At 37.9% G+C, this 14,393-nt stretch overlaps 1 protein-coding gene across 1 annotated transcript in view; it reads left to right on the forward strand.

Annotated features, from left to right (window-relative positions):
* NEK7 (NIMA-related kinase 7) overlaps nucleotides 1-13,306 on the forward strand; it is a 63,135-nt gene extending 49,829 nt beyond the window's left edge. The window contains exon 9 of the mRNA XM_009326164.1: nucleotides 5,268-13,306. Coding sequence (XP_009324439.1) covers nucleotides 5,268-5,378 — 111 coding nt within the window. The 3' untranslated portion in view covers nucleotides 5,379-13,306. The remainder of the gene's footprint in view (nucleotides 1-5,267) is intronic.
* The last annotated feature ends 1,087 nt before the right edge of the window (nucleotides 13,307-14,393 follow it).

Here is a 14,393-nt window from a genome sequence, read left to right on the forward strand (position 1 = left end):
TCGTTGAAGTTGGCCTGCCTGCAGGGCTACTTCGCTGCAGCTAAGTGTGAAGTTGGATATGCGGATTCCCAGCCAAGGGGCAAATATCAAAGTCTGGCCCAGATAGAAGGTCTTAGAGTTTGGATGGGGAAAGAGATTCCACCTTTTTCTTACATCTGTATAGTTTCTAGTATTGAAAACAGATGCAAAGCACAACATGTTAGGTTTTCTTTATTGGAAAGCAGACGCCTGCTTCTGCACCTTGGATAAACCAGTTATCTGCAAAATACACATAAGTTATTTTAAAACATAATGAGAGAATCAGAGCTATGATAGGTATGAAGAGAGGTATGGAAATAGTTACTTAAAAGAAGTAATCAACTATGGAGACTGTAATGGGAACTTTTTTATATTCTGATATGAAGACTTGTGTCTTCCCTAAGGTATATGGAAAAATAGATGTGTTTGTTAGTTATTGCACCAAAATATACCTTTTTTTACTTGTATGAAAAAACAAACAAACAAACATTATCTATCATATTAGGATACCATCCTAAATGTTTCACCTGTACTGGAAATTTAGATATCAAACCTTTAACCAGGTTGGAAGCACACTCAGTGAGCAGTAAAGATCAGGGATCACTGAACACTAAAACCCACTTCATATTTTATAACAAAGAATTTTCTGAAAGAAAAATTTCACTGAGTGTAGATCTCTGCATCCTGTGATACAGGAGTGTAAATACTTTCGTTACAAAATACAAGAAAAGTGCTTTTTAGAGAAACTTTTTGTAAGTAAATTTTAATGAGTTTTAAGATGTGACAGTTTTTCTAAATTTTGAACTCTCTATAAGACTAACCTTTTAGTAATGCCTGACATCCGTGTCATCAGAGAATAGTGTGACAGAAAGATACACCTTAAGATAGATGGTAAGATGGGTAATTTTTTTCAGAACCTTTGATTAGAAATCCTAATAGTCTAAGATGCATTTTTCACAAACTATTGCTTCAGCAGTAGAGTCATAAGCCAAGATTTTGAAATGTTTAACAACTTAGGATATCTCAATTTTTGAATATTCCTAAAGAACGTCTGGTGTTCAGTGTGAGTACTCAGCGTTTACTGAAAGCTGTTCTGCTTTAGGGAATTCAAAGCTCTGGGCCTCCCTTGCCACCCCCAGTCAATACTCCTAAAATCCTGTCAGCCAATATTAGTATCGTGTTGCTTTCGTGATAGATGAAGTTTTTCAGTCTCCTCTTTGATTGAGGTGCACTTCTTCTAAAGTCCATAGCCAACCTCCTGCCCAGATGTGAAGGCTGAATGAGCCGGCAGGTCTAGAATGGCCGTGTTAGTTGCCAGCAAAAGGGCTTGAGAACAACACTGAGAAAGGATTTCGGGAAGGTCTCCTGTTCAGAGTAAGAAGAGTTTGGGTTTTTTTCCCATTCAAAATTTCCTATATGAAAATTTCTCTTTTTCAACTGGCTAACAATGCAAAGTACTTGCCTGTCATAGTTCTGTCTTTCACTCCCCCCTTCCTCCTGACTTGAGGGATATTTATTTCATAGCTGAAAAACCTGCTAAAGTTAAAGAAAGTGTGTCCCACTGCTCCGATGTCAGCCTAAGCTCCAGGCTAAAGACAGTCATTGTGCTAGGTGCACAGAGGAGGTTAAGAACAATAAGCAGCTGAAGAAGTTTGCAGCTTGGGGATGCAATAGGAGGTCCCTCCAGCTCAGTCATAAGTCTGCTCTGCCTGTTGGCCAGTCTGTGCCAGACAATAAAAAATTACTCTTCTCTCTACTGACATTCTGACTTTAGAATCCCAGTGCCTTCTCCCATGGTACTGTCAGGCTCTTCTGCTACATTGGCAATTTTATCAATACTTAGAAGGGTTGACAAATGGATTTCAGGTTTATTGAAATGGATATTCCTGCAGGAGTTAAAGGAATAGTGCTATAAGCAAGCATTAACATCCAGTGTGGTCCCAGTTTCAGTCCTGAAAGGCTGTCTTCCTGTTGTAACTGTTTTCAGCCTGTACCGCAAAATTAATTCACCTTCTCCCAAAGGTTTGCTCTTCAATAAGAAGGCTCAAAAGAGCTCAAGGATTTTGAAATTACTCAGGAATCTGTACTGTCGTTGTGCAGTGTCCCAAGCATAGGCAGCTCAGGGAAGGAGATTTTGCAGTTATAGCAGCGACCAACATTTAAATGTTAAGACTCATAGCCAGAAGAGATGTATGAGACTGGTTTATTTTATTACAGTAATGGTGAAGGTTCGTCACTAATTGAGCTCACCTCTTGCACTGTGTTGGGAAGAGAATTTCTGAGTAAACTGATTCAGTGACTGTCCCTTACTGTGAACATTCTCTTGCAGATCCTTTCTTGCATCCTAACAATAGTAGCTACACACGCATTTTGGTTAAAGTAAAAATAAGAAGCTGCAAAAAGCCACCAGTCAAGACAACATGTGGGTGAATGGATTTTGCAAGTGTACTTACAGGGATTAATAGGACCTAGAGCCTTACACGTACTTCTGAGTAATGATGCCGTTTTTCTGCGGTGTCTTTCTAAGCAATGAGTTGTCTTGGCCATTTTATTGAAGCTTTGAATTGTAATATACTGTAAGAAGTAACAAAGTAACTCTGAAGGAAGGCTTCCTGTTCAATGACTTCACGAACAGTTTGAGTCTGCAATTGATTTTTAGATGATAAAGTTCAGTTTAGAAAGCAAAATCAGAGTTACTCACAGGCCAGGATTGAAAAGACATGAAGTAGCCTCCTGGAGGTAAACAAGGCTTCTCATGCTTTTCACAGGTAGATTTCTTGAAGGTCTACTTCTGCTGTTCTACCCACAGTAAAGTTATCGATATACAGCTGGTAAAAAGAGGAGAAAGAATACTCTGTCTCCCCTCTGATGATAGCTTTATAGGTTTTAATCCTTCAAAGTCTTTTACTAAGACTTTATTTACTGTATGCAGTTCTATTGAACAGATGGAGGTCTTCACAGAGAAAGATAAATGTATACGTACAAGATTCGAGGTCTTATTCTCCAGATAAATTACACTTGTATTCTCTTTACAAAATGTTTACTTACTTGAGTCTAATTTCAGGCTTGGGGTTTTTGGATGTTCTTCAGTCTCTCCTGTTTTCCATGCAGGCTGTCTGAGGTGTTGCATAGCAAGCTGTTCATCTCTGCTAGTACATTGTGCCTGTTGCTTACACTGTGTCCCACCTGCTTCTTCTACAGGAGATTGTTTTGCTTTGCATATTTGTATTGCATGTTGGCAATTATTATTTCTTACAATAGTTCATGATTTCCAGCATTCTGTTCTCCAAATGATTGGGGGTTATTACAGGCTAATAGTTTTTCCTGTCAGTGGCATTGTATTTTATTTGTCGGCTGCCAGAAGCAATATGATGGCTTTTATAACTCCATTAGTCAAAATACACTTAGCATATTTAAGATTCAAATAGCAAGTCTATTACAGATTATTTGGATTTAATATGTTTCAATTCAGCAATCTGACCGCTATCTTCAGAATTAATGATCTCATTTTTAAATATTAAGCCCTTCTTGCTAAAGAAGGGGGATGTCTAGTGACATAGGTTTTTGTATTGTTAAATATGAAAAACCTGTACATTGTATACAATTTACAATGTTTCTGCAAGGGCTAATGGACAAAGTTTTAAATAGCAGTATGCAATGTTTCTTACTTAACTTCTGGACTTCCTATTCCTGTGTATTTAAATTAATCTTCTGAAAAGTGAAAGGAGTATAATTATAATTTAAAATCCTTCTTGGTCTTTTTATAAAAAGCAGGAAGGAAACTCTCTGATGGCAGATTTGAATATACAATCTATGTTACTTTTGAATAATCATGGTGATGAGGTCGCTCTGTGTTAGTTGCAATAATTACAGATTTTTTCAGTAGTCATACCTAATAGTACTGAGAGGGAGACTGAACCAAATTTGAAATATTGCCATAGAAGGGTGGATCTCAAGGTGTTTGGCTTTTTTGTTGTTTGTTTGTTTGTTTCCCCCCTGCCCAAAGCTATGAGAGATCCAGGAGGATTTGGCAAAGCTACTAAAAAGCATGAAGGAAGAGCTTCAGGGTTGGTTAAGTTGCTCTTGCAAAGGATGGTAAACATTTTCATCAGTTGTCATGAAGCAGGTGTATTCCACATTACGAAATGCTTAGGAGATGCACACAATTTAAAATAGATGCCCCCTCAGAAGGTTATCCGGACTACGTTAAGTTCTAACATTACCTGAGGCATATCAAGGGAGGAAGATAAACCTGCAACTGTTCTGCCAATTTGTGGAGGCAATGAGAAGTGTCTGAGTGGTGAGGAAGCTCTTTTGGGTTGCTTCTGCTGAATATGTGCACTATAGAAGACCCGATAAATTATGGTGTTGTGGAAACAAATTGGGGTTTTCTAGTCATAGTGATTTGTTTATTCCCAGGTAAAGGCTTCCGTGAACATACTTGTTAATTATGTGCTTCGTTACATAAAGAAAAAAATCAGTGATCTAATCATAAGAATAGATACTGGGACATAAACCAAAGGTTATTTATTCCAGTATCATGTCTCCAACATTGGGCAAGTGGGAGTAACAGGGCTGGCGTAATGTGATACTTCCCCAAAATACTTCCCCAGCTTCCAGTTTTAAGTTCAGAGATCTCCTCAGTCAAAGGTAGAGTCTTTATATTAAATAGCCCTCAGTGGGTTTAATTTGTTCAGTTGCTTTCTGAATGCGTGTGTATCGGTAGCCTCTAGCAGGAGGAGGTTCTGCAGGTTAACTGTGTGTTATAAGGAGAATCACTGCCTTTTGTTTGTTGGAACCTGTCACGCAGCAATGCCGTTTATTGCTGGCTAACTTTTGTATCGGGAGAGAATGAGCAAGCAGTCCCAATTTACCTTCTCGGTGAGAGTTTCAGCCTTCTGCGTTTTGCAGGCATAGCCCTCCAAAAGCACAGGAATTTTCATTTAAATGATGTATAACGGGACTAAATACATGTCTAAAGTTGTATGTTAAAAGGATTAGAACTTAAATCTGCCCATCAGTTTTTCTGGACAACAGTACAAAACGTAAAAATCACGAGAGTATGTTGCATACATGCTTGCATAAAACTGTGTGCAGTGTGTGTCGAGAGAGGGAGGGTTGAGTGTGTGTGTTTATGCAGAATTGCTACGTTTGGCTAATTTTTGCCACTCATTAATTTGAATTTAATAATGCACAAATACTAATTGACAGGATCGTTGGCTTTCTTACATGTTATTTTCCTTTCCTAGCTGCGACAATTAGTTAATATGTGCATCAACCCGGATCCAGAGAAGCGACCAGACATAACCTATGTCTATGATGTAGCGAAACGTATGCATGCACACACTGCGAGCAGCTAAACAGACATCAGACCATGAAGAAAAAAGCAGAAATAACCAAGTGCTTTAAGTAAATCATCCCACCTCTTTGTGTGTTACTGAAATGTAATTATTTGAAGCTTACTGTTGTGCTTTGAATTGTAAACCAATTTATATACAAGCTATGTTGTTTTCTGTTTATTTCTATTTTTTATATTTTTTACTAACTTGCAGTTTTACAACAGGTTTAAATATGTAAAGCAAGACTTTAAAAGATACCGAGAACCACTGTTTTCCATGTTAAGTGGGTTCAAGTATATTTTCTTTAATAACAAAATTGTATTCAGTTGGGCCTCAGTTCTAAAACACAGTTGCACTTTTGCACATGATACAGATATTAGGCTTATTATCCAGAAGCAAAATGTCTGAATCTCTCACCTTTTTAGTAATTTATGGAAGGTATGAATCAGCACAGGTAACTTTATTTTAATCTTTGTTCTAAGAGGGACATAGTTATTATAGAAGGTTTTTGTATTTTATATTGAATTGTAGTTTGCAGTTCTCAGTGTAAGAGTAGACAGGTGATAGGATTAGTTCTCTGCTTGCCACATGTGGTGGGAAAACAGTTTCAGGAAAAATTGTCACGTTGAAATTTTTGTAACATCCCTTTTTGTTTTGTTATTCTGTCATAATGCACATAAAACATTTGTTGGCGGTTTTCTGGGAAAATTTAAGGTGTGGCTTCTGCAATCTGATCGTTTTCAATAGACTTGTGCAGCACTGCCCTGGGGCAATAGGAGTCTGCATAGTTAAGTCTTAAAACCATGCAGATGCTTCTTGTAGCAAATAGGGTTCTTCTGAGGCTAGCGTTTATGAGAAGGTCTGGTTAAAAGATGCTATCTTTAAGTTACAACTTCCCAGCTGTTTATGTATGTCACTGTTTGTAGATTTTTGTGTTTAAAATATTTTGAATGACCTTACAGTATATTTAAATTTTAAAACTTTTTTTTAACTACAGAAACCTTTTGGAAAAGATATAATAGCGTAGTGTAACACAAAATATATTCTTTATGAATATTTGGTTTTGTATACTGTATCCTGAGAATTAGTTTTATATTTAGCAAAAGTAAATTTTAGCTTTTATGTTTAAGAGAAAAGTTGCCACTCCTTAATTTGGGAAATAAATATATATGCAAAATGTCTTACAAATACTTTATTAGTTGAAAAGAGAATTCAAAATACTTTTGTTAGACCTTAGTGCCTTTTTGGGTATGCTTAAATAATATTTTATTGTTAAGGAAGGAAGGTGTCTTATTTTTAAATGTGGTAAAAATGGAGAATGGACTGAAATTTCTTGAGTTTCAAGACTGAACTTCTTATACAGAACTGTCAAAACATAATTATTACCAGTGATATTGCTAAGAAGCTGTTACGGTCAGTTAAATCTTTTTCCTTATGTGGGTAAAAAGAAGTTCAAATAAAAGGAGCAGTATGTACCTACACATATAGGTTCTAGATGCAGTCAATTCCCTGCACGCTCAGATCTTTTTTGTTTCTTTCTCTGTGCAGCTTTAATTTTTGATTTGATATAATGCTCAAAGAATAAAAATCCAACTGTGCGGTTTGTGGATGAAATGTTCGAGCTAGGTCAGAGTTTTTTCTGGTTTTGTATTTTTTAAAACTACAAATACTATGGAAATGGTGTTCGGCAAAGTACAGGAGTTTTTAAATAGTATGTGCCAGATCATCAGCCTATCTTAATACATTTTTCCTTTTTTTTTTTTTTTTAATTTTTCTTTCCAGATTTTGTAGGATGAATCCTTAGTTTTTCTTCTATCTTTTGTGTGTACTTAATCTTGTAGGACTTCAGTGGAACAATTTGTAGGGAGGAGGTATTTGAGAAACCTTGGTTTGTGTCTAGCAAACTCTAGATTTGTTTTAATTTATTATCTGATTATTGAATTTTAAAAATGATGGTAATGTTCTGTAACAACAGTTCATATGTCACAGAATGAAATGGTTTGTATTGGAAAAGGCAGCACAATACTTGCTTGACTGCCAGGATTAGCTCTTAATATGCACAAGTACTCAAACCATTTTTTTTCTGAAACGTACTAGAACATTTAAAAAATCACTGAAAACCCCCCAACACAGGCTATTTGCATCTAATATTATGCATCAAGTATTGAACTTTTCCTGAAAGAAACCAGTAATAGATTCTACCCCCCCCTGCCCCGCCTTGTCTGGGAGGATACATTGAGTAACGAAAACATGAGTTAAGAGTTAGCAAATGTGTATACTTAAGCATTTAAAGTTTTTTGTTGTTGTTTTTTTAGTATTTATGATTAAATCTTGTGCTGAGGAAAAGAAATAGTTGTTCCTATTTTAAAATCTGTAAAATGAATGGTACAAATGACTCTGGTAGCAAACTTCATGATTAAGAAGCCCTTATGGGTTAATAGAACTGCGTATATAACTGGGGACTGTAGAATCTATCCCCTAAGAAGAGCACCTAGTAACATGAAAATGATAAGTCTGTTATAACACTCCCATGTGTGCTATACACTTATAAAAAAATTTCTTTTATAAAACACCGTTCTATTTTTTGTATGTTGTTGTTGGCGGCATTTGGCACTATTTATTTTCAGCTATGGCATTAAGTGTTTATTTTCTTTAAAGAGAGCATCTTACATTTCTAATCAAAATGTCTGACTAGCTCCTCCTTTTATTTCAGTAATGCTACAGTATTAACTTGCTTCATGAGTGAACTTTGTGCTTGGAATGACATTGCATAAAATCTTTGTCTTGTCTTGAAAGCTCCCCTGCTGTGCAGTAGTCTAATAGAAATAAAACATACAGGTATTAAATACGATATAAAAATGATAGTGTTTCTATGATATTTTTCAAACTTTTCTTGTTACAGATATGTATGTATGTTACGGTAGATGCTACCTATCTTGCGGACAGTTTACTGCTTCCAGTAGTTTATTATGGTGAGTTTTCTTGACTGTAACAAAAGACAGCACATACAAAAAATCTTTTTCGTATTATTTGTCAAAATTTTTTCTAAAAATACTACATCAGATATATTCACAATTAACCCAAAAGAGTGTTTTTATCTAAAAGTTTAAAAACAAATCTAAAATAATTTTCAAACCATATGAAAATATCTGAAAAGCATAAAAATAACGAAGAGCTCCCATTATGGTCCCAGTCCTGTAAACTCTTGTTTATAGGTAGGCTGTTTTTTATGTAGCTTCAGTAATTTTGAGTCAACCTCATATACGCACATGAATAAACAGTAATCAGTAGGATATATAGAAATGATGCACTCAGCTCACTTTTTATACTTTCTGTATGTCACTGGCTTGGTAGCAGGGAATACTGTGGGGTTTTCTTCCCCCCTCTTCTGTTGCACTCTAATGATCCAGCTACCAACTGTATGAGCAGGCAATAGAAGTATGTCGTCTTTTTGTAATGAGCAGAAACTTTAAAAACATGCCAATGTACCGGAAGATGAAATACAGTATTAGAAGTGTCTGAGAAGGCTGGTGTTTTATTCATGCTCATGATTAAGAAAGCTATAGAGTGAAATTCTTGACAGAGCCTTGGAAATGGAGAAGGACTTCTTACGCCAGTGGTTCTCAGATATCTCTGAATGGGACCCAAAATCACAGTGATGTTTGTTTTCAGCAATCTGTCCACTTAATCTCTGTCTTTGCTGTTATACAGTGAGATGAGAATCTTAATGGCTGAATCTGAATGCTGGTGGCAAACGCTGTGTCAGGTACTTGAGCTTCTAGGAACAGGAGGCTGGTGTGAGGGAGAGTCAATGAAGGCCTTCAAGTCTTGCTTTGTGGAGAGTTAATTTAGTCTGGAAGTAAAGGTGCTGGATAGCAGAGTTCAAATCACTGCTTTTCCATCATTTTTAATACTTCTTTAACAGTCAAAAGTTCTTCCAACCCTGCCATACCCCGACATCATCTAGCTGGTGGCAGTGCTGGTTGTCTGAATTTCTGATCTCTGGTTTGGTCTGGATGAATTAATAAAACTTTTCTACCAAGATCACCCAAGGAGGGAAATACAGGCGCTGGGCATGCCCAGTGGGGTGTTACTTATGTTTCCAAACATGACTCAAATACAGATTTTTAAGGTTCTTTTTCAAACTTTACTCCCTTCCCTGAACCTTGTTCTTCAGTTGATGCTTTTTAAAAATTTTTTCCCTTTCATGCTCACTTCTGAAGTCCTACGATTCCTGTCTTCCACTGCTTCTGCTTCATCTGTCCTGTTGTCTGCTCTACCCTCTTACTGATTTGAAGTCCTCTGTGTCTAGTTTTCCTAGTGACCATTAGTTTGCTTCTTTCTTTGTGACTTTGCTAAACTCAGCCCATTTCTGTCTTCTCAAATTTTATCCCTCACCATGGGCAAGCCCTATTTTTTTTCTTCCCCCTGGTAAGTACTTAACTCCATTGTTCTTCAGTCTGTTTTTCCAGCCCAACGCCTTTGATTTCTAGTTTTAGACAGATTTTCTCACTGCCTCAATCATTCCCGTGACCTTGTCTTTAGTAAATACTGTTCACTTTATTATTTCTAAATTCCCTTTCTCTGATCACTACCTGCTCTCTTTCAGCTTATCTTTCTTTCTCTCTCCTCTACCCTGTCACTCACTCCTTCTGGGATCTCCAGTCTATTAACCTTTCTGACTCCTTTAGTCTTCTCGGCTGCCTCCTTCCTTCATTGGCCTCACTTCCTTTGACTCACTGGTCTTTATTTTCATCTCTATCTGCTGCTCTATACGTGGTTTCTTTGCTTGCTTCTCACATTGCCCTGTCCCCAGACATTTTTTCTTGTAACTTCTTAATTTCCATTCCTGCCTTTCCGAATATCTCTGAAGAGTATGTCAGCACAACACAGCTTTGGACTCAGCTTTGCCTTACCTGTTCTAATTCTCCTTCCAAATGGACTTTTTAACCCCTTTTATCTCACTTTTTTTAACTGTTGAACTTGCTTGCAGGTTTGCTGTTCATTTTATTTCTCCATTCGTTCTTGATACAAAATGTGTCTTCAAAACCAATCTTGATTTTTGCATGATGAGATTGTTTCAGAATTGTTCTACTTCTAAGAATCTGTTTCTCAACTGGGCTTCTCTGACACTTAACTATATGAGTTTGCCCTTTTTATTTCTCTATCTTTTATGTGTGTCGCTCCTTTTATTGAATGACTTCTTCCTCTTTAAATCCTCCTCTCATTTCCTTCACTAGTAACCAAGTTTCTCTTTCCTCTGTCTTGAAGGGGATGGCACCCATTGTCCTAACTGGTTCTCTTTTTTAATACTTTGCCCTTTATTCCACATTTGTCATCCCCTAATTTCATGTATCTGAACATCCTCCCTCCATTTTGTTTTCAAGTTTTTGGCTTTACACTTTAATTTGAATGCCCTCAAAATCCAGTGCTTCCTTCCCCAGTTTGGTTCTCCCATAGTTCTATCTCCAGATGATTCCTTGAGTATCCAGCCACAGTCTCAGACCTGTTCAGATTCAAAGATCTAATTTTATTCCTACCTCCCTCTAGACTATTTTCTAACATCCTGACAATTTTACTTGCCTATTTTCCAGGGCCACAACCTTTCTATCCCTGACACTTCTCCCATGCCTGTGTATCAAATGTCTCAACATTAGTAGTTGAGACAATCTGATGATTCCAGCCCTCTTCACTATCTGTGTTCTTTCTTATCTTTTATCTTCACTGTTTTAACCTCTGTCGTTTTGACTTCTTTTCTCCCTTCAAAGTACCAAAATTGGCAGGACTAAACTCCTGTGGCTGGGCTTTAGCTGTTTCATGTGCTGAAGAAGGAACTCCACCAAATTACTACTTGTTTTGTGTTTAAGAGACTCGAGTCCCACAGATTTGGTCTTATTTCAGGACTGTGGAGCTGGAGTAGATTCTATTTCTCCAAGTACTTAAGTGCTTGAATTTGGGCCTTGATTTGGTTTTCTACCAGTTCAGATACAAAGAAACGAAGGGCAAAAACTTTGTATTTACTGTATATAACTTGTCTTGTTTCTGCACATAGAGCTGACAGTTCTCTTGTTACAGCAACTTGATTTCAGTGCTTTTACCGTTGCTTGAAATAAGAAAGTGCTTGAGAGCTTCACTGGCTGGATCCCGAGTATTAGGCACAAAGCTCCTCTTTGTTACTGTCCCACCCTTACACTGGCTTCTCTTATTTGCTGCCCTCTGTATCTTCCCTAACTGAAGATACGCTATATTACACTGCAGGGTAGTGTAGATACAGTTGAGCCAGCTGCAAACAAGGTAGCCTGTATACTTGCAGCAATACTGCAAGTTCTTATCAACAGCCAAATGTTTATTTGTCCTGTAGGTCTAGAACGGAGCTCTGTGCTGTACTACTTCTCTATCCGTGCTACCCTAATTTAAAGCCCAGTCAGATCTGCCTGCGTGGTGGACTGCATGGTTCTCTGTGTAGGTGTGCTATCTGACTTCCCAGTTTTAGCAGGCTTTCAGATTTGGAAGACTATGTTTGCAAAGATTCACTGTTGATCAAATTGTCTGACCTTTGATTGCTCATAATTATCCTCGTATACATGTTGAGATTGAGAAGCAAGGTCCTCCATAAAACTAAGAAGTTTGGGGTTTTGGGACTGTAGGATGTAAAGCTGAATGTCAGATTCAGTTTGTGTGTGGGTATACACACATTTAATCACTGTTTATTTGCACCAGAATAATTCTTTTCTTTTAGAGGATCAGCTGCTTGTTGGCACAAAACAGAGACTCTTCTAGTGTTTTTCAGGTTTTATGTTTATTCTTTGTTGCCAGTTTGTATCATGTCATACCGTTAGTTAATTTGTTCTTCTACAACTGCTTTAATGCTGGGTGGAGGCCTTAGACCTTTTGTCTAATCGAAATCTTCTGTTCATATGGAAATAAAAATAAATTAAGAAACTAGGTGCATTGAGTCCTTCCTGATAGTTCCGCTTGCTTTGCATTTAAATCCTAGCAATAGAAAGACATCTCAAACTGGACAGAAATGGTCCCCAAGATAGAGATGTTGGGAAGCACTGGGGCTCCCTGCTTCCTCTCCACCTCCTAGCTCCTCATTCTCTGGCTTCCTTGGGGCGCTTGCTGGGGGCACGGCACTGCCAGTGTATGGAGGGCTAATAGAAACTTGGAAACTAAAATGTTGATGTTATCTTGCTTACGTTCCTGTGGTGTCCTTTCTCAGTGTGAATAGGAAATCTCCCGTTTAAAAATTACTAGGAAGATCTCTGGTATTGTTATACAGTTGTTTATGGCTCTTTACACATTTGGCATTAAAAATGTGTTTGCTGTTACAAAGAGAATTTTAAATCATGCAAAGGCTCTTAGTTTGTCTTTTAATATGGTGTTGATACTGTTCTGTACACTTCATTTGCTGGTTGTTTCTTTGATAACAGTTGTGCTGGACCGTTGTAAAGATGATCATTAAAGATGAGTATTGCATTTTCTGGTAAGATTTTGTTGGGAGAGGGGAAGAAGGGAAGCATTCGTTGATTTGTTTGAATTTGGCTGCTGATTGGGCTTGAATCAAATCGTAGAGTCATTCAGGTTGGAAAGGACCTTGAGAGAGGTCTCTGGTCCAGCCTCCTGCTGAGAGCAGAGTCAGTGCTGAATTCGGACCAGGGCTCAGGGCTTCAGCCAGTTGGATCTTGGAAACCTCTAGGGACAGAGATTGTGCAGCTTCTCTGGGCAGCCTGCTCCAATGCTTAGCTAGCGTCACTGTAAACCTTGTTTTCCTTATGTTCAGTCAGAAACTCCTTGGTTACAAATTATGGCCGTTGTTTGTTCTCCTGGCACTCCTCAAATGTTTTTTATATTGCAAAAAAGGTAAGTCGAGTATTGAAACATCAGAGAACTTACAATGTTTTATTTTCTGAAACTGTTGTTGCAAACAAATAAATATGTTCATGTAGTACTTCTGCATCCTGTATGACACGTACACTATATTAATTTACTACTTGAGTGTAAAATAAAATTTTTGGCAGTAAAACTTGATTTAAAAGTTCTGTGATGTCTATGGCCTGGGTGTTCTCAATTGTTACCTTTTAGATCTACTAGATGTTTCCTGGCAGAGCACAGTTCTGCCTGCCTTGGTGAAGCAGGGAAGTCGGGATCCTGAACGTAACTTTGCGTTTCTGTCTTCTGGAGCCTGCCTTGAGGAAGGTAGCTTACCGCTGGAATGGGGTGGGAAGGAAGCTAACGTGCATCAGAATAACTGGTGGTTATGGGAACTCTACTTTTAAACTCTCATGAGCTCGTGGAAGCTTTCCTAGAGAGATTTATCAAAACTGAGATTTGAGGAGGAAAATGATGGGGGGTGGGGTGGGAGGGTGGGCAGTTTTCAGAGTAGTAGTTGGTTTTGGTAAACTTTCCCATGTGTTAAATGATAACTCAAAATTTGAAATGTCTGACCACAAACTTCTTGGAAGCAAATAAAGAATATTACAAAGAGATTCAGTTCGAAATTTGACAGAAATTCAGTTTTATGAGACTAATTTCCTTAAACCGAGAATAATTTCTTGATCTTATCTCACTTAACAGTTGTCGTTCTGGCAGGGGGGTGGTAGTGGTGGCTGTATATAATTTTTGTATTGGAGCTTTTACAAGGCATGTGTTTTCCTACACCTGCTCGTGGAAAAAAAAACTGTCTAGCAGCTGGGGTCCTTTGTCTGCTTCGTTCCACATCAGTGCAGCACAGGCGGCAGAGGGGACGTGGTGACCGAGTGTGCCTTGTGTAGCATTTGCTTCCAAGCAGGTACTGGCACGGGGTGGAGCTGCACATGCTGCTCCGTTCTCTTGCTTCCCTCTGGTCAGACCCTCTGGTGCCAGGAAACAGGAAAGTCAGAGGTACTGTGTAAACACACATCTCTGATGTACGTCAAGTCCACCATGGTAGAATTTCTTCTGATTTTCATTCATTTGTAATGACTTAATATAATTCAAAAGTCTAAAACAAACAAAAAAAAAGTTACAAATGATTCAGAGCTTTTACTCTTGTGG

Source organism: Pygoscelis adeliae, unplaced genomic scaffold (genome assembly GCF_000699105.1).
Source record: "Pygoscelis adeliae isolate BGI_AS28 unplaced genomic scaffold, ASM69910v1 Scaffold256, whole genome shotgun sequence".
Classification (NCBI taxonomy): domain Eukaryota; kingdom Metazoa; phylum Chordata; class Aves; order Sphenisciformes; family Spheniscidae; genus Pygoscelis; species Pygoscelis adeliae.